This window comes from Prionailurus bengalensis, chromosome D1, assembly GCF_016509475.1.
Source record: "Prionailurus bengalensis isolate Pbe53 chromosome D1, Fcat_Pben_1.1_paternal_pri, whole genome shotgun sequence".
Classification (NCBI taxonomy): Eukaryota; Metazoa; Chordata; class Mammalia; order Carnivora; family Felidae; genus Prionailurus; species Prionailurus bengalensis.
In genome coordinates, this window is record NC_057346.1 from 87,916,405 (window position 1) to 87,941,292 (window position 24,888).

The window sequence follows — 24,888 nt, forward strand, 5'->3', positions numbered from 1 at the left end:
GCGTCCGACATCAGCCAGGTCACGATGGCTGCTTGCGGTCATCAGCAAGCTCAGCCAGCTTGCGGTCCGTGAGTTCGAGCCCCGCGTCGGGCTCTGGGCTGACTGCTCAGAGCCTGGAGCCTGTTTCCGATTCTGTGTCTCCCTCTCTCTCTGCCCCTTGCCCGTTCATGCTCTGTCTCTCTCTGTCCCAAAAATAAATAAATGTTGAAAAAAATAAATAAAGTTTGTTTGTTTGTTTATTTATTTATTAAGAGCACACGTGCAAGTGCAAGCTGGGAGGGGCAGAGAGAGAAAGAGTAAGAATCCCCAAGCAGGCAGCCTCCACAGTGCTTGATCCCACGAACCATGAGATCATGACCTGAGCTGAAATCAGGAGTCAGAGGCTTAACCGACTGAGCCACCTCGGCACCCCAAATTTGTTACAGTTGATGAACCTAAAGTGACATATCACTGTCACCCAAAAGCCACTGACACAGTTGTTGTGTGTGTGTGTTTGATCCAGTTTTTGTACTTGGTCTTGCTGAGGGTATTAATCTGATAGCAGCTAATTAGTACCCTTCCATTTTCTTTTATTAGGTGGAATATAATTCAGTATATTTGAAGGCTTCTTACTGAGTTCTGGCAATTCTTTGGGATGGTTATTTGTTGGGATATATGGTTCTGGTAGGAAAGTATGTAGAGGAAAATATGTGTATGTGGGTGTTTCATATTTTCACATTCACTTAAATTCTGTTGTTCTAGGTACAGAAGTTGCTGAACGTAGTTGGACATTTTGTAGGTTATCAAATACCGGAGAATTTAATTTATAAATTTTTTTTTCAACGTTTATTTATTTTTGGGACAGAGAGAGACAGAGCATGAACGGGCAAGGGGCAGAGAGAGAGGGAGACACAGAATCGGAAACAGGCTCCAGGCTCTGAGCCGTCAGCCCAGAGCCCGACGCGGGGCTCGAACTCACAGACCACGAGATCGTGACCTGGCTGAAGTCGGACGCTTAACCGACTGCGCCACCCAGGCGCCCCATCGGAGAATTTAATTTAAAATGTATATTAAAATGGCATGTATTTGGGGGCATGGTGTCTAATGGAGTATTTTGTGTTCATTGCATACATCTTTAAGAAGTGACTTCTGTTTATAAAATACTCTGTCTGCCAGGGGCTATATAAAGTATCAAACCCAGTGAGAGGCAGCTCCTGATAATTAAGAACCTTATATTCTTCTTAATAGAGAAGATAAGACACATGCATAAATATTAACACTACTGCTTGTAGAAGGCACATTTTATTTCTTATGAGATTTATTGGTTAAACCCAAGTTCTGTTTTGGCATCACCATTCACTGACCCTGTGACCTTGGGAAAATCACTCAAGCAGTCAACTTCAGGTGTTTTTGGGGGGAAGGGTTATTAATTATGTGCCAAGTACTTGATTTTATTGTTACAGTAATCTGGAAAGGCAAGTGTATCCCTCATTTGCAAATGCATGAGTTGAGGTGGCAATGACATTGATAACATGCCTAAGGCCTAGAGTTTTGTAAGTAACTACTAGAGCTGGGATTTGAATTCTCTTCTGTTACTCCAAAGTTTATAGTCACTTGATTATACCAGCACATAACAATCTATCTGAGAAGTATCAATAAATATTCCTTGAAAAAACTGATGGTAGTAATATGTTTTTTTAATATATGCTCCCCCCCTCCTCCCCCCCCCCCCAAATATGCTTTTAAGTGTAAGATAGCATCACTCCTGTGGTATTCCTGCTGAAAATAGATAACCTAAACCTTGTGAGGAAACATGAAATGAACACAAATTGAGGTCCATTCTAGAAAATAACTGGTCTGTATTCTTCAAAGATGACAGTATCAGGAAAACCACAAAGATGTTGAGGAGCTATTTCAGATAAATGAAACTAAAGAGACATGGGTTTGGGGTTTACTTAGTTTTAAAAATTTTGTTTGATCTAAAGGAAGGCATTTCTTGGGAATATTGGCAAAATCTGAGTAATAGTATTGTATTAATATTAATTTTCTGATTTTGACAAATACACTGTGGCTGTGTAAGAGATTGTCCTTGTTTTTATGAAGTACACACTAAATCAAGTATTTAGGGGTAAAGGGTTACAGTGTCTGCAACTTTCAGATGATTCAGAAAAATTATATTTGTGTATGTACATAAAAGAGGATAATACAAATGTGGCAAAATGTTAACATTTGGGGAACCTGGTTGAAGAATTCTTTGTATTATTTTGCAGCTTTTCTATGGGTCTAACAGTATGTCAACATACAAGGAAAAAAAGTATGAGAAAATAGTAATATTCAGTAGTCCACCCCTTATCCAGGATTTTGCTTTTCACAGTTTCTGTGGTCCAGAAGGGAATGATTCTCCTGACTTCTGTCAGAGGATCAATACATCACAATGCCTGCTGCCTCATTCCCCTCATTTTATCTTATCACATAGGCATTTTATCATTTCATATCATCACAAGAAGGGTGGGTATACTGTAGTAAGATATTTAGAGAAAGAGTACACTGACATGTTTTTATTACAGTATATTGTTATGATTATCCTGTTTTATTATTTGTTATTATTTTTTTTTAAATTTTTTTTCAACGTTTATTTTTATTTTTGGGACAGAGAGAGACAGAGCATGAACGGGGGAGGGGCAGAGAGAGAGGAAGACACAGAATCAGAAACAGGCTCCGGGCTCTGAGCCATCAGCCCAGAGCCCGACGCGGGGCTCGAACTCACAGACCGCGAGATCGTGACCTGGCTGAAGTCGGACGCTTAACCGACTGCGCCACCCAGGCGCCCCATTTGTTATTATTGTTAACTTCTTATTGTGTCCAGTTTATAAATTAACCTTTATCATAGGTATGTATGTACAGGAAAAACTGTGTGTGTGTATGTGTGTGTGTGTGTGTGTGTGTGTGTGTGTGTGTGTGTGTGTGGTACTATCCGTAGTTTCAGGCATCTACTGAGGGTCTTAGAACATAACCCCCCTGGGTAAGGGAGGAACTACTCTATTTCCCTGTTAAGATCATTGACCTATAAGAAATGGTATACTCCAGAGTGCCACCAGATTATGTAAGATTACTTGATCAATCAATGCCTAATCTTCTACTAGCTTATTAATGCAAAGGTATATGGTCCTATGATTAAATAATGCATTTGTAATAGTTCATAACATAAAGATGATTTATCTGCATGGTGTTGCGCTTGGACTGTCAACTCAGACTGCATAGGTTGTTTACAAGCTCTGCCATCCACAGAGACCTTGAAAAGTTGCTTCTGTGCTTCAGTTTCTTCATGTCTAGAATGGGATAATATAGTACCTTCCCCAGAGGATTTTGATAAGATTTAATGAGATAATGTGTGTAAAACATTTGGCACAGAATTTGACTCTTAAGAGTTCATAAACATTTTTTGTTATTTTCAGTAATTATTATGAAGTTATAAAATTGAATCATTTATGGCAATTAAATATTTTTTGTTGTCTGATTTAGTTTAAATGCAATTTATAGATTATGAGCTTCTGTTGGCAGCTACTGATGATGCATTATAATTGTAAATATATCTCATAGTTAAATTTAGGAAATCCTGGATTGTTTTGTTCTTTCCTCCTAACCACCTGTAGAATAGGGATAACAACATTTATCTTATTACCTCATAGAATAAAATATTTGAACAGATTGTAAAATACAAATGCAATGCAAATGTAAGATACTAGTAATATAGTTTGTATATATGTTAGTTACATTGATTTTTTTTAACATCCAGTAGTATATGACCAAACAAAATAAAAAGCAGACACATTCAACTCAGATATGTTTTTCCTTTATTATTTATGGATACTTTCATATTCCCCTACCAATTCACCCCATTTGCCTCTCTCTCTTGATGTATTACTAACAATTTTCTCAGTCTTCTCTCTCATGTCATGAGAATTCTTGGTGATCTTCCAACTCTTCTTGGTAGATAAAACATGAAAGAAGTAATGCTGTCTATAAATGGGATATGTTTCTGACCCCTCTCTCTACAAAATACTAGCTGTTGATCCTAGATGTTCAAATAATTGATGTATCCATCCTTTTGGACACTGGGCTCTAAGCCATACATTTGGCATGTTGGTGATGAATATCAAATCTTTGCCAACTCCTATTTTTCTACCTCACAGGTTTAACATTTAATAGGTTTTGGAATTATTTATCATTACTGCTGTTCTTTGTACTTGGTGCTTTGATCTGTATCATTGTCCTGCATACTTAAAAGATTAAGTGGCCTTGGAATAAGGATATTTTTAATTGTGATATTTTTAGCTTGCGACTTAAGCTGCATTTGAATGAGTGTCTATTCTAAGAGTGTGTGCACTTTGATTGCATTTCAACATGTTATTGAATAGCTGCGATTACAGTCATAAAAACAGTATGTGAATATCCAGTATTTTGTAGGGATGTTGTTGCCTCTGGTAACGCATTTCTTACCATATTAAAAATGTTTATAATTTAGAAAAATATTTCTAGAAGTGGTTCATTGTCTCTTTTGAAATTTATTTGCTTTTCTCAGAATGTTGAGGTTGTGTTGGTTATTTTTAAAAAGCTCCATACTGGGGTGCCTGGGTGGCTCAGTTGGTTAAGCGTCTGACTCTGACTTTCAGCTCAGGTCATGATCTCATAGTTGTGAGATCGAGCCCTGTGTCAGGCTCTGTACTGAGGGCATGGAGCCTGCTTGGGGTTCTCTCTTTTTCCCTCTTTCTGTCTTTGCCCCACTCACTTATACATGTGCACATGTGCACTATCTCTCTCAAAATAAATACACTTTTTTTTTTTAAAGCTCCAAACTGTAGAATATTGACAAGGGTGTGATCAAACTGGAAATTAACTCACTAGTATATTTTAACAGTCATCCTTCTGTAAAAGTTCCCATTGTAGAAATGTTCTTTGATATTTTCATAGGTTTTAGTAGCATTTTAATTTGGAAGGATTGTTAGAGGTCTTCCAGTGTTAGTTCCCTGTTGTGCTTACAAGAGTCTCCTTCACAGTCTTCCTGCAGTGAGAGAGGCTCTACGACGCACATTCAATGTCCTTTCTCTCCAGAGGCAGTGTATTCTTACCTCAAAAACTCTCGCTGGAAGATTATTCCTTATAGCAAAGGAAACAAAATTCACCTAACACTGATTATGTGGTCTAATTTGATGGTAGTATTAGAAGAAAACATGAAATTTCTACAAAGTCCAGGTGACTGACAATTTTTTTAACATTATTTTTTTTTGTATCTTATTAGATACTTGTTTTAGAAACAAATATTGTGGAAATGTATACTTTCCCCTCCTTGCCAGGTTGATTCCGAGGAGTTAATTACCTATAAAACTTGAGTGTGTATCCTTTCTTAGATTGGCCGTCCTTGTACAAATGTACGTTTCCTGGTGCCTGCCTTTTATAACCACTTTAGGTCTTTGCTGTCTTTTGCTAGGTACAGGGCTTTGACATGTAAGAATTTATTGAGTGTGTGATGTTAAATTGGTACTTAGGAGTATAGATGGTCAAATCCACTGCTGAGCTCATTTCCTAATTGTTTCTGTAAAAGGATATTACAGTCATCTTTGGGAACACGGTATCTGCCAAAGTAAGAGCCTTATTTTAACTAAGATGTATCTAGCAGATGACTGTGTATTTAATGTGAAAGATTATTTATGGTTAAGATGAGTAAATGCTTAAAGATCAGAGAAAGGAGTAAAATGTCAACTAAGTTCTTTTACATAAGTGTATTTATATTTCACATTTCCTTGTTAGTCCTAAAATCAAAGATGATATGTTTAAAGAGAAAAGAACACTTTTAATGATAAGTATAGCATCCAAGTGGGAGAACTTCCAGTAAGACAAAAGTGTGATAGTTTCAGTAATCCTAGGAATTATTTATTTTAAAATGTAAGAGTTAAAGGTATGGATTTTGAAGTCATAAAACCTGGCTTTCAATCCAGCTGTACCTTGTACTGTGTGACCCGTAGGCAAGATACTTATCCTTGTATCTGTTTCTTCACCTATTAAAAGGATTAGCATAGCTATCAAATTGGTTAATACTTAAAAAGCACTTAGAGCATTGCCTGTTTCATAAGCCATTATGTAACTGATGTTATTGCTGTTATTATGTATTTCCTAAAGGATTTATACAGAATGAAAAGTTGGTTTAAAAAATGACATGCAAATCTTTAAAACAAACAAAAATTATCCTAGGAACACCTGATGGCTCAGTCGGTTAAGCGTCCTGACTTCAGCTCAGGTCATGATCTCATGGTTTGTGGGTTCAGGCCCCACCGTCAGTGCAGAGCCTGCTTGAGATTCTCTCTCTCCCTCTGTCTGCCTCTTCCCCCGCTGATGCTCATGCATTCTCTCTCTCTCTCTCAAATAAACTTAAAAAAAAAAAAATTGTCCTAGGGGCGCCCGGCTGACTCAGCCAGTAGAGCATATGACTCTTAATCTTGGGGTTGTGAGTTTGAACTCCACATTGGGTATAGAGCTTACTTAAAAAAGATGAAAAAAATAAAAAAATTATCCTAGAAAACTAAGGACCAGTTAATCAGAAAAGGCACATAACAGGGGCGCCTGGGTGGCGCAGTCGGTTAAGCGTCCGACTTCAGCCAGGTCACGATCTCGCGGTCTGTGAGTTCGAGCCCCGTGTCGGGCTCTGGGTTGATGGCTCGGAGCCTGGAGCCTGTTTCCAATTCTGTGTCTCCCTCTCTCTCTGCCCCTCCCCCGTTCATGCTCTGTCTCTCTCTGTCCCAAAAATAAATAAACATTGAAAAAAAAAATTTAAAAAAAAAAAAAAAAGAAAAGGCACATAACAGATGTTTTCTCATGTTATGGAACTGTTAGAGAACGTAGATAAGTTAGTATGTTTCTATTCTGTGGAAAATAAAACGGGAGCATAATTTTAATTGCATTGCTAAAATTACCTTGGTGTTAATTTCCAGGTCTTCTTTTTGACTTTCTTGTGTTTCTTTCAGTCATAAGATTTAATAATTTGAGATTGTGTATGGTTTAGAGAAAGTCTTTTTGAATCAGGCATTTGAAATCTTTAGTTCCATCACTTTCTGGGTAACTTGGGGTATTGTATCAGTTATCTGTTGTTGTGTAGCAACTGCGAACTTAGTTGCTTCAAAAACAATGATATATTATTTCTCATGATTCTGTGGGCTGGCTGTACTCAACTGAGGACTTCTTCTGTTTTACGTGGAACATTTTGTTTACCAGCATTTTTTATCTTGGAGCAGAAGAACAGTGCAGAAATCTGTCTTTTTAGAACACTTCTTTAAATGAGGTAATGCATTAAAAGTTATTTCCATGATGCTTGACCCATTGTTAAAGCTCAGTAAATGGTATTTTGTTGTAGTTGTTGTTTTTGTTTTTTATATAGTCAAAACATTTAGCTTTCCCAAATGCAAAGTGGCTGCCATGTAAAAGTCTCTTGGTTGTTACCCGTTTGGCTTAAGTATTTGATTTAACAGAAATATTCTTAGCATTTTCGATTTAGTGAATGTATGCTTATAGAGCTCCCTTTGATAGATCAGTTCATGATCAAATGATGACTGAGTACCTACTATGTGCCACACAGTTTTCTCACTGCTGGGAATATAGCATTGAGAGAATTAAAGTTCCTGACCTTGGGACACTTGCCTAGCTGAGATGGTAGGGGATGTGACTCTTGATCTCAGGGTCGTGAGTTTGGGCCCCATGTTGGGTATAGGGATTACTTTAAAAGAAAAAAATGTTCCTGTCCTCATGGAACTTATATACTAGTGGGGGAGGGAAAAATAGGTAATAAACATATTTAGTTGGTTGGAAGTGCTATAGAGAACTATAAAGCAGGATAAAGGAGGAAAGGTAAGTTTATGTGTTGGCAGGGGCTTATCCTTCTATATTTAAAGTGGTCAGGGAGGGGCTTTCTAATAAGTGATATTTGAGCAGAAACACAAAGTAAGGGTAAAGAGATTATGTCCTGCTATTCCCTCTGCCTGGAACAGATTTTGAAATAGGAACTCTGATTAGAAACAGTTAGGAGGCCAGTGTGGGTGGATCAGAGCAAGTAAGTGGTATAGTGATGGGAAATATTAGATGTAGTTAAGGGCTGAATCATGTGTGACCTTGTAGGCCATTGTAAGGGATTGACTTTACTCTGAGATGGGAAGCTGTTGGGGGTTTTGAAGAGAAGAATGGTGTGGTCTGACTTGTGTTTTAAATGGAGCTGCTAACTTGAGAATAAGTGGTAGAGGACAGGGGCAGAAGCAAGAAGAACAGTTAGGAAGCTTTTGCAGTAATCCAGATGAGAGATGATGGTGGCTTGGATTAGGGTGATGGTAGTAAAGGTGGAGAAAAATGGTCAAATTCTGGATCTTTTTTGAAGTTGGAGTCAATGGGATCTGATGATAGATGTGGAAAGTGAGAGAAGGAGAAGGGTCAAATTTGATTCTCCCAGATTATGAATCTGAGAAACTAGGATAGCGTTGTCATTTCCTGAGATGGAGAAGGTTGGGGAAGGAGAGGTTTGGGGGAACTTGGGAGTTCTTTTTGAATGTGTTTAGTTTGAGATCTCTAATAGATACTCAAGAAGAGATGTTGAGTGGGCAGTTGGATACATAGGTCTGGAGGTAAAGAGAGAGGTCTGGGTTGGAAAGAGACATTTGAGAGTGTTAAGAATAGAGGTGGTGTTTAAAACTCTGTGATTGGATGAGATCACTTAAGGGGAGTGAATGTTGATAGAGAAGTTGGACATCCAAGGACTGAGCCTTTGATACTCCAGAATTTAAAGCTTGTGGACATGAGATGGAACCAGAAAGGAATCTGAGAAGGGAATGCTAGTGAGATAAGGGGGAGAACAAAGAGTGGTGTTCTAGAAGACCAAATGCAGACAGTGTTTAAAGCAGGAGAGCATAATATAATCATCAAGTCCAATAAGTCAAGGATATGGCAGTGCAGTGGCTGATAGTGACCTTGACAAGAGAGCTATTTTGGTGGAATGGTGGGGAAATGAAAACCTGATGAGAGTAAGTTCAATACGGGGGCAGAATTGGAGGCAGCTTTTCTAAATAGCGCTTTTAAAAAGGACTTGTATAAAGGGGAAAAAAAGAAAGGAGTGATGGCTGATGGAGAGTGTATAAAGAAGATGGTTTGGGAGGGGGGGAGAGAGAGACGAGGAGAGGGATGGGTGAAGAAATTGGTGGAGTGATATGCTTCAGTAAGTGAGCCTGGATGCCTTAGATAGAAGCACTGACAGATGCAAGTGGGCTAGTAGATGTGATGATGAGAAGGTGGAACTTTCTTTCAAATTCTATTTTTTTTTTTCAGTAAAGTAGGATGCAAGGACAACAGTCCGGAATGAGGATGGGGAGGAGGTGGTGGCTTGAGAAGAGAGGAGGTGTGAATTTGGACAGTGGGAGTATGAATAAATTATGGGAATGTATATACTGTTTAACATTTTACACACATTCTTTTATAGGTAAAAGCATAAGATTAGTCCTTTAGATAATCTTCAGAGAATGTAGGGTCCGTAGAACTGCGTCTTTAAAAATGAAAATATGAAGGCTCTGGTAAATTACTTGCCAGTGGAGGGAGAGCTAAGTGCTTACTCTTGAGCATTTGAAATACAGCTCTCTTTAGATGGTTTTCATTGTTTGAAGTTAGTGGCTCCTTACCAGACTCCAAAATTTGTCTTCCTAGAGCTTTTGCGCATCGATTCTCAGTTTTTTAGTACCACCATAGCATAAAGTTCTTATGAAACTTACTGAAGGGAATTGCACCATGATCCACATTCTTTTAAAATGGATTGCCAGTATATGGGCAAGAGGTTCTTTTAGTGCCCTAGAGGTTTGACAAAGGGGTAGCACAAGATTATCTCGACCATAAAGAGTGCTGCATCAAATTAAAACAGAAAAATTAGGGGTGCCTGGGTGGCGCAGTCGGTTAAGCATCCGACTTCAGCCAGGTCACGATCTCACGGTCCGTGAGTTTGAGCCCCGCGTCGGGCTCTGGGCTGATGGCTCTGGGCTGATGGCTCGGAGCCTGGAGCCTGTTTCCGATTCTGTGTCTCCCTCTCTCTCTGCCCCTCCCCCCCGTTCATGCTCTGTCTCTCTCTGTCCCCAAAATAAACAAAAAACGTTGAAAAAAAATTAAAAAAAAAAACAACAGAAAAATTGGTAGTTCCTTCAACACTCTTTTCCCTTTTGGATTTCTATTCCATCAAAGGTATTTTCTTCCTGTCCTGGCTAGTTCTGTCTGAGGCATCACTTGTCTTTGGTGCATAGCCTTTAGGCTCTGACCTTCTTCAGCCCTGGAGTATTCTTGCTCCGCAGCATTGGGAGCTGATATATGGCCTCTCTTGGTTAACTTATTTTTCATACTAGCCAAAAAAGGTAGAAAAAATTCAAATGTCCATCACTTGGTGAGTGGATAAGTAAGTCTGGTATATCCACACAATGGAATACTATTCAGCAATAAAAGTTAGTGAAGTACTGACACATGCTAGGACCTTGAAAACATGCCAGTGAAAGAAGCCACAAAAGATTATGTTAGATGATTCCAGAATAGGCAGATCTGAAGAGACTGAAAGATTTACTTTCGTGGTGGCCTCGGGATGGAGGAGTTTGGGAGGAATAGGGAGTAAATGCTAATGGATGTAGGATTTCTTTTTGGGATGATGAAAATGTTCTAAAGTTGATTGTGGTGATGGTTACACAATTCTGTGAATATATAAAAACCATTGAATCATACCATACCTTAATGAAAGTGTTATCTTAAAAAATGCCTATTGCATCTTCTACCTTAGGAAAACTGTTCTCATTTTAGTATTTTCATCCTTACTGAGGTTACCATTTATTTACCTTTTCCAAGTTGGTGTTGCATTTCTCTAGTATCTTTTTAGCATGTAGATAAATACTTGTGTAGAAGTATCATTATGAGGAGCCTGGATGACTGTACCTTTCAGTCTCACTGAGGGATGTTACTTACCGTCAGCTTCTGGCCCTTAGCTTGTCATTTCAGAAATTATTTGATTAGTGTTCTGGACTTGGCCAGAACAGGGTGGTTCTGTCACTAGACTCACCAGAATCTGAAGTATATCAGCATTATGCTAATTTATTAATTTTAATGAGAAGTGAAGCTCTTAGGCAGACTAGATATTTACACTTGCCTAACCATTATATTCTCTATATGTAGAAAAGAAAACTTACTCTCTGTGAGTTAGGAATATGATAAACATTTGCAGGATGGCCATGAAATCATCATGTGAGTTCATAGTTTAGTGGTGTTTGCAGTGATGACCCAAGATATCTGTCTCTGTTACAAGAATGTAATTGTTCTTTGAGCTGGGTATCCTGAGCTCCTGAACTGAGATACCCTTTTTCCTAACAGGGCTGGTTTTTTGGGCCAGTAAGTGAATTTTCAACTTACAAAAGTAAATAAAGATGAAGTAAAGCAAATAAAATGTTCCGTTAGTAGTCATCTTCTTTTCTGAATGACAGGACTTCACTGTGTTCTTGTTTGAAGCATCTGCTGCCAACATTCTCCTCTACTCTGGCAATAGTCCCCAGAGTTCAGTTTATTACATAGTTAAAAATTTTCTGTTTTCAGCTTCTCCACTTTACCCTATATTTTATATTAGTGTTTCAAGGTTTTAGAAAAGTAGAAAAAATGTATTCTTTAAAAAAAATTTTTTTAATGTTTTTATTTATTTTTGAGAGCAAGTGAGTGAGAGAGACAGAGCATGAGTGGGGGAGGGGCAGAGAGAGAGGCACACATAGAATCCAAAGCAGACTCCAGCACAGAGCCCGACGTGGGGCTTGAACCCACGAACCTCGAAATCATGACCTGAGCCGAAGTCAGACTCTCAATGGACTGAGCCACCCAGGTGCCCCGAAAGAATTTATTCTTAATGTTGATAAATTGGATTAAAAACACATGACAAGAAAAAAAATAATAATGAAGAAACATGGCATTTTAGGTATATATTGCCTTTGTTACCACATGACCTAAATTTTTTAGTTTGTGGGTTCGACATTTCTAATTGTGAGTTATTATTTATAGAGTGGTAGACAAGAGGTTTAGTTATACTTTCCATTCAGTTAGACATGTTTAATATGTGCTTTGCTTGGTCTCCAGAAGTACAAATGATGTGTATTCCCTGTTATATCCTTAGCACTGCCACATTATAGCTGCTCAGAAGGGAGTTAGGGTAGATGAAAAAAGGAGTGGGAGAATTTCCTTTAGGAGGGGAACAGAAAATTTAAGACTGGTCCACATATTAGAATCCCTGTTGTGATCATTTTTATACAAAAGTATAGTTAGCCCAGAGGAAGGATTTGAGAGCCAGTTAAGAAATAACCAGAAAACTAAGCTTTATTCATTACTGACAGATGGATATATTGTTCTTTCATTCATAATAAACATTAAAAATATATATATATTTATTTATTTATTTTCGAGAGGCGGGGGAGGGGCAGAGCAAGAGGGAGACACAGAATCTGATGCAGGCTCCTCCACCAGGCTCCAAGCTGTCAGCGCAGAACCTGACACGGGGCTCAAACTCACTAACTGAGAGATCATGACCTGAGCTGATTGACTGAGCCCCCCCCCCCCCCCCCAGGCACCCTGCATAATTTTACTTTTTAAAGTTTAATGTATTATAAGACTGAGTGGTAGAACTCTGACATCTCTGGCCGTTTCATCTAGATTGTAAATGCTTTTAAGGTATTGCCTCCCAACCTTTTACGTTGATCCACATAGAAAATGGTAATATTTTCTGTCATGCTAGGGTAGACTGGAGAGAATTTGGGCACATTTGAATGGGACTTGGTGAGGAAATTTGTTGCATTTTCTTTATGATATATATGTATTTGAAAATAAAACAGCAAAAGTTTTGGGGAATCTTGTGGCAACCATGGAATTGTGTCTCTCAGATTCTGCTTTCGGAGAACCTCTTAGGGGGGAGCACAGTTGACCGAGAGTCTCCAGCTGTTGCACTTCAGGTTTGCATCTGGGTTGTTGCTACCTAGCCAGGGACCAAACATAGTAGGGGCATTAGAGTTGGACTATTCTTGCTTGGTGGGGAGCTCTTCTCACAGGTAATTTTTTGCTTAGAGACTCTGCATCGGCCCAGCCAAGACTTTCTCTTAATAGCACTGCAGTGGTGGGTTCTCTCTGTCCGACTCTCCCTTTGCCTCTCTCCTTTCACAGGTGTCAGAACTGCTCAAGGTCTGAGGGCTGTCTTCTCCTACTCCTGCCTCCTCTCCCTGCCTTCCCCCCAAGAAATTTCTTGTACATCTAACCTGCTTTCAGAAGACCGCAAATACACAATTTGTGTAAAACTTGCAGTTAAAATTCTTTCTAATTTCTTATTTTTATTTTTTAGAGAGGGAGAGGGAGAAGGAGAGAGAGAGAGAGAGAGAGAGAAAGAGAAAGAAAAAGAAAGAAAGAAAATCCCAAGCAGACTCCGTGGTCAGCATAGAGCCCAGCATGGGGCTCTATCCCACGACCCTGGGATTACGACCTGAGCCGAAACCAAGAGTCAGGGGCTCAACCTATTGAGCCACCCATGCACCTCTCTTTCTTATTTTAAAATGAGAAATTTAAGTTTGCTTCTATGAGTGTAACTTTTGTATCTCAAGTTTTATTCTTAAAGTGGCTTTATGCAGTTCCTGGTCAAGAGTTTGAAAAGATAGCTCCACATTCTTGTCACCATCAATTACAAATTTCGCTCATTTGTTAAGTGGTAGCAAACAGCAGAAGGAATTCATTGCTCTTTGTCTGATTGACAGAAACTGCTTTCTTATTGTTAACCAGGTATCAAATAATTTCAGTCTCTTTAAGTTGTATATCCAAGGCACTATCATTCTGTTAACTTTTCTTTCATTGCCAAATGTGATGTTGAAGTTTCCAGTAGCCAATTTCAAATCCCATTACGTTTTCATAGTAAATATTTCAAAATAATCATAAAACTCCTTAAAAAATTTTTTTAATGTTTATTTATTTTTTTTAAAATTTTTTTTCAACGTTTTTTATTTATTTTTGGGACAGAGAGAGACAGAGCATGAATGGGGGAGGGGCAGAGAGAGAGGGAGACACAGAATCGGAAACAGGCTCCAGGCTCCGAGCCATCAGCCCAGAGCCCGACGCGGGGCTCAAACTCACAGACCGCGAGATCGTGACCTGGCTGAAGTCGGATGCTTAACCGACTGCGCCACCCAGGTGCCCCTAATGTTTATTTATTTTTGACAGAGAGAGAGAGAGAGAGAGAGAGAGAGACCGAGCATGAGCGGGGGAGGGGCAGAGAGAGAGGGAGACACAGAATCCAAAGCAGGCTCCAGGCTCTGAGCTGTCCGCACAGAGCCTGAAGCAGGGCTCGAACCCACGAACTGTGAGATCATGGCCTAGCCAAAGTGGATGCTTAACCGACTGAGCTACCCAGGCGTCCCTACTCTTTATTAACTCTTGTGGCCATTTCTCTTTCTTTCTGCCTAGGCTTCTATTCCTCAAGGTCAGTTCAAACTCATTTCAGTCTGATCCTTTTTTTGTGTGTGACCCAACCTTTATAGGAATGACTTATTTGAGGAATGTTTACTGAGTGCATATTCTCTGCTAGGTTCTCTGTATATCATAATGAACAAAAAAAGGGTAAGATCTTCTCTGTCTTTTGTACAATATTGTGAATATGTAAGATTGATAACTTAGTGTAACTTGTTTTTTCCCCTCTTTCTACACAATTTAGCATTTGGTTATATCTGAATATAATTCACATGTATGCATCTACACAAACCCTTACTGACTAAGCATTTTGTCAAAAGAATGAAAGTATTTTATAACTATGTTCTAAAGATCTTTTATGGCGTGGTTTTTAATAAATGCTTGTGGATTAAGAGTCTGTTGAACCTTAAGTATTAATTACAGCAGAGATGTCCAGGAGCAGAAGAGTCACTGGACAGATTCTAAATCAATGGAGAAAACAGCTTGCTTATCCCTAGAACTTACTGCGATCAGAAGAGCTGTAGGGAGAAGATGGAATGGTCTTCCCATTGGTCTAACTACTTGAGCCTGGGGCTTTGGTTCTCAACTTTGGCCATGTATTGGAATCACCTGGGAGCTTTAAAAAAATACTGATTCCTAAGTCTCTCCCACTCCCCACCCCTCCCCTCCTCAAGTTTCTGATTTAATTGGTATGGAGTGTGGCCAGGACCAAGTGATTATAATGTACAGCCAAGATGGAGAACCACTGGCTTAGGAGATAATGACAGCAGTATCAGTTAAAGAAATTAGCAGAAGCCTTATTTTGCTTAACTGTATATTTTGTCTAACTTATCTTGTCTAACTGTATATAATATGTATACTGAGAGGACCTGGGAACAGTGCCATCCTGGCACTAATGAGGACCCATAGCTCATTGACAGAGTTCTGACTGGTTAAGTCTAGGAAATTTAGAGTATCAAAATAGATAACTACAGTAATGGATTATAACGCACTGGATAAAATAGGGTTCCATTAATTTAGGCTCACATAGGCAAATAAATAAGTAAATTGAAAATTTGATAAGAAAAGGATTATATATACAGTCCCAAACTGAAATCCTGCAAAATATTTAATTACAAAGGGAAAAGGAGGAACAAAGTGAACATTATTAGTACTAGAACAAATCAAAATTGTATGTCACCTGATGGCACATAATGAGAAAAAAAAAATCACTTCTCTAATACTCTTCCCAAAGATGTATAACCTGGATCTAATTATGAGGAAACACCAGGCAAACCTGCACTGAGAGACATTCTACAAATAACTGACCTATAATGTCTTATGCCAAGGTCATACAAATGAAGGAAAGACCCAAATTATTCTAAAAAAGAGATACTACAACTAAATGCAGTGCATGGTTCGGAATTGGATCCTTTTGCCATAAAGGACATTCATTATTAGTATAATTGACCAAACTTGGGGTATGGGGCTTAGATAGTAGAGATGTACCAGTGTGCATTTCCTAATTTTGATGATTGTATTGTGGTTATGTGGGAGAATATCCTTGTTTGTAGGAAATACAAAGTATAGAGTTATTTAGCAAATTACTCTCAAGTGGTTCAGGAAAAAAACCCACTCATTGCATTGTTCTTATAACTTCTCTGTAAGTTTGAGACTGTTCAGGGTAACCATGATTGTATGGCTTACTTGGGAATTACATAGCTGTATGTGAAGCCTCTCAGAATGTTAATTTTATCATGGCAGGGCATGTGAAGTAGCACATATTTATCTGGGCATGATATTTTTCATGGAATACATTTTCCAAGTTATCAGAGCTTGTCAACTGATAAAATACTTTCTACCTGTTTCGATGTCCTTTATTTTCTGCCTCTTAAAATTGTACTTGGTCTTGTCCCATTTGGATGACTAATGGTCCTGGTTTTGTGAATATTTATTATTGTGTTCTGAAGTAATATCTAGGACTAGATCCACTTTTAGCCTTTGGGGTTGTTTTGTTTTGCTCTTATCTTTCAGTGTCTGGTTTTCAATTCTGTTGATGTCACAGTGTATGTATTTCATAGTTTTCCAGTTCTCTTTCTAGTGTATTATTTCTAATTTGTTACAGTTGCAAAGTCAAGATTTGTGCTTTTTTCCCCTTTTTAATATGTTAATAAAATTCTCTATGAGATTAAGTATAGAGATTTTTATCCTAGCAATGGTTGTATTCATTGTACCATTTTAAGCTTAATGGCTAGGCTTCAAAGAGTTCTGAAAAGTGAAGTTACTATAAATAGAAGGTGACTTCTCTGTCATTTATTAACTTTTCTTAGAATGTCAGATGAATTAAGATAATTTTAGAGGGAAATCACTCTTTTTTTTTTTTTTCTTTCGATTTCAGAGCTCCAGAGATTATATTGGGGTTGCCATTTTGTGAAGCCATAGACATGTGGTCATTGGGATGCGTGATTGCAGAATTATTCCTTGGATGGCCACTCTACCCAGGAGCCTTGGAGTATGATCAGGTAACAAAACTTCATGATCATCGAGGTAGAATTTATAGAATGTAAAGAAAAATAGTAGACTTATATGAATGCATTTCCCAAGTATATAATACCTGTCAAAATCTTTTTAAAATAAAATAACAAAATCTGAGACCTTAGAGAATTTAAATTCAAGATCTCAAAACTGTATTTGGTTGTTTAAAAACTTTTATAACAATTGAAGTAAGTTTTCATAAACAAAGTTACAATCCACAGGTCCCAAAACAGTTCTGCAAAAAACACTTGGGAGAATTTTTTGTATCATTTTTATGCTACAGACCTATAAAGGGCTGGACTGTATCCATTTAAATAATAGAGCTATGCTTGGGTGACAACTTTGATGGTGGATGAAATGTCAGCCACTTCCAAGGAATAAAAGGCCTCATAACTATTGGTCTTAAATCAACAACCATTATTGGACTTAAGTACTTCAGTCACTTGAACCCTCTTTAGTATTTTAAGTTGTTTTTGAACGGTGCTGAATATCTGTTTAACATTATTTAAATGATTCTCCATCAGGCTCTGTGCTGGCAGCTCAGAGCCTGGAGCCTGCTTCTGATTCTGTGTCTCCCTCTCTTTCTGCCCCTCCCCTGCTTGCTCTCTGTCTCTTTCTCAAATAATAAACATTAAAAAAAAATAAATAAATAAATAAATAAATGATTCTCAGTAGAATCCAGCAAATTATTCCATGAAACACTTTTCATGATAGTTTCAGTTATGTTCATTAGCCTCTGTAAGCTATTAGATCATATTGTTTGCTGTTTTATTTTTTTGTTTTTGTTTTTAATACCAAGGTTATTTTTGGAGTAATTATAATCTTAATCAGTATTTTTTTAAAAAGTTTCATAGCATCCCCCTTGTTAGATAGATATATATACTCAAATCATATTTTAGTGGAAAACATTAGTCAAAACTAACAAAGTGATTATGTCAGTTTTGTCTTCAATTGGTTTGTAGTGGATAAATATAATTTTTATTTAAACAATATAGTGTTTAACTTTTAATGAAAAAATAGAACATTTCAATGCACACATCATCTAATTATAACAATGAAATGTGCCTTATTTCTGACTTTCAGGGCTTAGCTTTCTATATCAAAAAGGGTCTGAGAGGTTGTGAATTTGGTGACTTCACTGTTGCTGAAGTGATTCTACAAGTCATTTAATAGTAATTATGAGATCAGATGTTATCATTAACTTTAATCTCTTCTCCCATAGACTTTCTACCCATAAGTCTCTTCTTTTAGGCTGGGCTTCCTATATTCTCTGCTTTTCTCCCTCCGTGTTCAGCATTCCTCTTAGAAGGTAGTTTCTGTAACCTTTTCCATACAAACATCTTGGCTTCCTTCAGCTTTTTACCCAGCCACTAACTTTGATGCAGATGGCTAGACTGTGGCTATTTTTGAGCGAGTTGGTGATCTAGTTGCAGAATCCAATAATCTCTTAGCTTTTGAAGGACCAAGGGTACCAGTCACATGCTAGAAGTATACTTCTGGTTTTGTGGGTTACAAGTTATGACATGTATGGTATTATGGAGCAGAACACCATCTTGTGGCAACTTCATATAGATTTGCTGCTGTTCTTTGGATTGGGATTTTTACAGTTCTAGTCTTGGACACCTGTTGTTAGTACTGAGAAGGACCCTACAGATTTTCTAGTTGTACTCTTTCCTGTTTTTTATTTTTATTTTTATTTTTTTTTAACTTTTTTTAATTTTTATTTTTGAGACAGAGAGAGGCAGAGCATGAACGGGGGAGGGTCAGAGAGAGAGGGAGACACAGAATCGGAAGCAGGCTCCAGGCTCTGGGCCATCATCAGCACAGAGCCCAACGCGGGGCTCGAACTCACGGACCGTGAGATCGTGACCTGAGCTGAAGTCGGACGCTTAACCGACTGAGCCACCCAGGCGCCCCATTTTCCTGTTTTTTAAAGAGGATAATTGAGGTCCAGAAAAATGAAATGACTTGTTAAAAGCCACAGTGGTACTTTAAGACAAAGCCTTGATCAAACCTCAGTTTTTCTAAATTTCATAATAGATATCTTTTAAAACAGAGAACAGGTGTTAATCTGATTCAGATTAGCAGTACTTTCAGGATGTATATTACTTTAATTCCAAATGGGTATAATAATTTAAAAAATAATTAGCATATAGCATCAGTAGTTGCATATTATCAATTTGATGTTTTAAAAGTTATTTTCCAATAACTTTTCCAATAACGTAGGTTATTTTCCAATAACGCAAGGGAATAGGATTGATGATGTGAGCATTCTTGTTTGGTTTCAGTCTTAGACTTTACACATATTTCCAAATATGATGTATGCTGTATAGGTTTTGATAAAGGTCAGATATCAAATAGAGCTCCCTCTATTCCCAATTTTCTAAGTTTTTTCTTTTATCCTAAATTGGTTTGGACTTTCAATGCCTATTCTATTCTATTCTGTGCTGTGCTATGCTATGCTATGCTATGCTATGCTATGCTATGCTATGCTATTTTTATTCATTCATTCAGAGTGCAAGCAGGGGACAGGGGCAGAGGGAGAAAGAGAATCTTAAGCAAGCTCAGCGCTCAGCATGGAGCCCGACATGGGGCTTAATCCCATGACCCTGGGATCATGACTTGATCTGAAATTCAGAGTTGGACGCTCAACTGACTGAGCCACCCAGGTGCCCCTCAAATGCTTTTATGCATCTATTAAAATGTTCACCTAAGTATTTCTAGGGGTTGTGTTTTACTTTAGTCTACTTATTAATGCGGTTTGATTTCATAGATTTTCCCCAGCTTCCTAGATTAAGATCATCAATTAGGATGTGAAGAGGCCATGAGTAGGGTATGCCTTTGTCCGTTACCTGTTTTTGTTCCAGTCATCTGCTGCCCTCATGTACTTGGGCACATAATTGGGGTGTTATTGTTATTTTATTTTTTAACTCATTTTTTGGCCTACAGTGGCAGTGCAGTGGGTAATAGTAATATTACTAATTAATACTTACTGAGCTCTTTTATATGCCAGAAACTGTTCTTAAACTTTCATTAACTCACTTAATGCTCACAATAACCCTGTGAGGTACATTCTACTATTGCCTCTGTTTTACAGATGAAGAAACCAAGGTGTGGGGAAGTTAAATAACTTGCCCAAGAATCCAACACAGGCAATCAGAATCCAGAATCTTTCCTGTTAGCAGTGGACCACGTCTATACTACCTTATGGATAATGATACTTTCCATAAGTATCATTACAGTAGGGGAGAGAGTTAAAAGGACCCAACCAAACCCTGCACCAGTCTGTGCTCCATCCCTGTCACCAGCCCTCTTCCAGACTTTCCACTTCCAGACGTCCACTTTCACCTTCCCAACTGTCTCTCTGCTGTCACTTGAAGAGGATTTTCATGGTTATGTTAGTTTCTCAAATCCATCAACCTCCACTGGCATTCTGTCTCCAGACTGAGTTTTAGTGATGGAGCCAGGAGCTTAGTTTAGCATTTTGTTCTACGATGACATTTTGTATAAATGTTTATCTCTCAGAATGTATGAGAGTACAAGATACTCTTTTTAGTGTTTGCTTTTATTAATAGCATTGCTTTTAATACCAGAAGTGTTCTTCTATTACAAATCTATCAGTATTACTTATAAAGAAGGGATATTAGCCAATGAATTTGGAAAATTCAATTCAGCACGAACATAGAGCAGTTCTATATTTTATACATCTAGTAATAACTTTAATCTAAAATTGACAGAACCAAAAAAGAAAATAGATAAACCCACAGTCATAATTAGAAATTTTTAGCACATTTCTTTTAGTAACTGGTAGAGCAAAAGTAGAAAAAAAATAGTATACAGAGGATTTGAGCCCATGAATAAGTTGATTTAATGACACAGGCATGTAGTACTGCATCCAAAACTACACACAAATTTTAGAATACATACTTTTCAAGTACACATGGAACATTTACAAAAATAAAGACTTTCTATGAAATATAACTTATCTCTTAGGTCTTGTCTTAATGTCTAACCTTTATTTAATCTTCTAATGCAATAACAGTTTTGTTTTTTTCCCAAAGGAAGTGAAAAAGAATTGACAGTAGACCTATAATTATTATATACTTAAAAGCCACATTTGGGTCACCAGGAAAAAAATTCATAGATTATTTTAATTCTGCATTATAGGGTTTGTGTTCTAGCTCTTTAATCATCTTTAGCATCTATTTCTTAAAGCTTTTCCAAGGCAATTTCCTCTTTGAATTTTGGACTCTACAGCTAGGCATTGACCATGTCGAGAATTCCTCACGTCATATTTTCTCATCTCTGCATTTCGTTCCCATTTGTACACCAGCGTTTTGGTGTATGTGTTTAGAGAAGGCTGTCCTGTGAATTAGTGCTTGAATCCCTTCCTGTCTTAATTATAATACGACAGTATACTGTCTTATTACTGTTCTGTGTATTGGTTTTAACCTATATTTACGAGGAAAATATCAAAAACATTCCAGGGAATTAAATAAATTTTATGGATGGCTAGACAGTATTAACTTGGTAAATGTTGATTGTTCTTGCAAAATGTTTGTTGGAGTTTAGATAGAATCTCATCCAGAACAGTTAAAAGTCTGAATTTATATTCGAATTATCTTACTTGGTAATTTCAAGTCATATCCTGTGTAAGAAAAATAAAGTTCTCTATTTCAACTCCTGAGTGTTTAGGGGGAGTAGGAATCTTTGAAGAATTCTATTTTATCCGGCTATTTGGGTTGCATAGAGACCTTCTCAAGTAGCTGGCTCTTTATGTGTAGACTATCACAAAAATCCAAGAATGGAGCTATAATATGACTGGACTTTGTGAAGTCTAGAGTTGGAGGTGCTTTTGGATTCAAAGAGACATTTAATGGAATTAATAGGCTTCCGTAGAACTTCGCTCTGGGGCTGGATAAGTGTGAATTAGATGCTCTTTAAGTATTTTTATCTATTCTGATTTTAATTTGCTACTCTGAGTTTCTGCTTAACAGTTAACTTTGGTTATGTTAACATGGCCATTAGACTCCAGGTGCATTCAGCTCATTCCTCAACAGTGATTGATATTTCTTAGTTCACATTCCTAACATTGTAAGTCTAATTTGCTTATTAGCTTATTTCTAGTTGAGTTCACAACATGAATTTATGAATGAATCACTTCTGAGTCAGGTTTTCACCCTTCATTCACTGGGGACAGAGGAGGCAAAGGCTGAGTCTTTTCATGTATTAGGGGTTATAGATGGAACAGGGTTTTTTTTCTCCCCCCAGAAGACAGAGCAGGCATTATGACCAAAAATAAACTCACAAGATCACTTGCCATTTTTTTTTGTTTTTTTTTTTTCAGTGCCATTTCAATTGCCTTATTCTGTGTTCTTTTAACACTTTATTTTCTTCTTCATAATGGTACTTCCTAGCTTAATTGCAGATTACGTGCTTAAACATTTATCTATTTTACTGAACTATATGCTTTTGAAGGTTGGCACCATGTTTTACTCATCTGCATATCTTTAGCATTTGACACATAGTAAATGCTCTGTGTATGTTTGTTGAATTGTGGAACGCCTTTCCCACCATCTGAAAGACTCTGATGTAACATCTAGGTACTGGACCCTTAGTACTTTTCACTTTCGGTTTTCATAAAACAAGGAACTCAGCCACTCGGGGGATGTGGGGTGAGAGAAGGCACCACACTTGAAATGAAATGAAACGTATTTGTAAGGTGGATATTTTAGTTGTCATTTCAGGTAAAATTGAGGATACAAATATGGATAACTATCTCTGTTGTCTAGAGACTTGATAGTCTAATAGGGAAAACAGACGTGTAAAAAAATAATTGTATTACAGTATTATAAATGTATTAAAATGGTTCTGTTTTAGGTTGATGGGAACACAGAGGAAAGGAACTATCTTTGTTTGAGAAGGTTAGGTAAAGCTGTATAGAGGAGAAATTCTTGAACTGGGTCTTGAAGAAGGAACGGTACTACAATTTGTTGTTGTGAGACTTGGTGAAGTTGGGTGGGGAGGGGCACATTGTTAAGTAGGAGTTAGCAGTTTAGGAAGGAGAAACAGCCCATGCAAAATTTAGTGTGGTGCTAGATGGGCTGCTGCTTTAAAGGACCATGTAAAGAGCAGGGAAGAGATAAAGCTCAAAGCCTGAATGCTATGATTGGAGATTTGGAATTGATCCTGTAGGCGGTAAAGTAATTTTATACAAGAGGGTAACAGTCAGATTTGTGTTTTACCAAAAATGGCTGTTAGCAGTGTGAATACTGAATTGGGGGTGAATGGATGGCATCATTAGGGAGGCAGATAAACTACTTAGGAGGCTTGTGAAATCGTGTAACTCAGAATTGAAGAAGACTTGAAATGGAGATGGAGAGAAGGGACAGTTATGTGGGACAGTGATGATGGAGAGGTATGTGTCTGGTATAAATTTCAGATTTCTGATTTGGGTGTTTGGTGTTGCTGGGAAATACACGAGGATTAACAGGAAAATGAGTTGAGGATATGTTCATTTTGAGTTGCTTAAAGTCCAACCAGATGGAGAGTTTCCATAAGCAGTTGGATCTACAGCTCCAGAGCTAGAAATAAATATTTAGATACAGATTTAGAGATAAAATTGTGGACACTTGGGGCTTATAGAGGGAAAGAGGACAGATAAAACTTCTACCCTACTGGTAAAGCCCTCAGCCTGCTAGTTCACTTTCACCCCTTGTCATTTTCTACTTAGTGAATCTCTGCACTTCAGTATCTGAGTATGTGGTATTTACTCCTGATTGTCCATATTTATTCATATTATACCCTTAGCATAAATCATAATAAGGTTTCCTAAAGAACTCTTACTTGTCCTTTAAGACTCAACTTGAGCATCACCTCTTTTGGAACTTTATGTGACTTCGGTTATTTTAGGCGTCCCTTCTCTGTCTTTCCATAAGCATGTATTTACTATGGTACTTACAACTCTGTATTATAATTGTTTACTTGTATGCTCCCCACTAGACTGCATTTCTTGAGGGCATAGACTACATCATTGAATTCTTGACCTAACATCTAGTTTAGTGTCTGATACAGAATACATGTTCAATTAATATTTATTACATGAAAGAATAAACTCTTCTGTTTTGTATATTATTTTTCAGATTCGATATATTTCTCAGACTCAAGGTTTACCAGGAGAACAGCTGTTAAATGTGGGCACGAAATCCACAAGATTTTTTTTGCAGAGAAACAGATATTTCTCATTCTGGTTGGAGATTAAAGGTAATTCATTAAAAAAGAAAAAATTTGGAAAAAAATTTTTCTAAGGTGCTTCATGTAGATAATACCCTCCATGCCTATTTTTATTTTACTGCATTTCTGCCTCCTTCTGAATTTTCATATTTGACCCCCTCCCTTTTTAATGGGGGGGAAAAAAAAGCCCTCCCTGAGTAACTTAGCTCATTCTCTAACCTGACAACATAATTATTAACTCATCTTAAATGGTTTGTTTGTTTTTTTTTTATTTTTTTTTCAACGTTTATTTATTTTTGGGACAGAGAGAGACAGAGCATGAACGGGGGAGGGGCAGAGAGAGAGGGAGACACAGAATTGGAAACAGGCTCCAGGCTCCGAGCCATCAGCCCAGAGCCCGACGCGGGGCTCGAACTCGCGGACCGCGAGATCATGACCTGGCTGAAGTCGGATGCTTAACCGACTGCGCCACCCAGGCGCCCCTTAAATGTTTTTTTAAATTTTGTGTATGTAATTACTTTTGTGTTGTGTGTTTCATCTTCTCTACTCAGTTTCCCATTATTAAGCTTTATAGGACAGGGACTGAATGTCAACATTTACTCCATAACCCAAGTACCTGATTTATTCTTAGGCTTT

General features: G+C 37.8%; 1 protein-coding gene across 1 annotated transcript in view; it reads left to right on the forward strand.

The window, feature by feature from the left end:
• Positions 1 to 24,888, forward strand: part of HIPK3 (homeodomain interacting protein kinase 3) — a 93,174-nt gene that overhangs the window by 51,503 nt on the left and 16,783 nt on the right. The window contains 3 exon segments of the mRNA XM_043580900.1: positions 16,883 to 17,006; positions 24,162 to 24,233; positions 24,235 to 24,282. Coding sequence (XP_043436835.1) covers positions 16,883 to 17,006; positions 24,162 to 24,233; positions 24,235 to 24,282 — 244 coding nt within the window.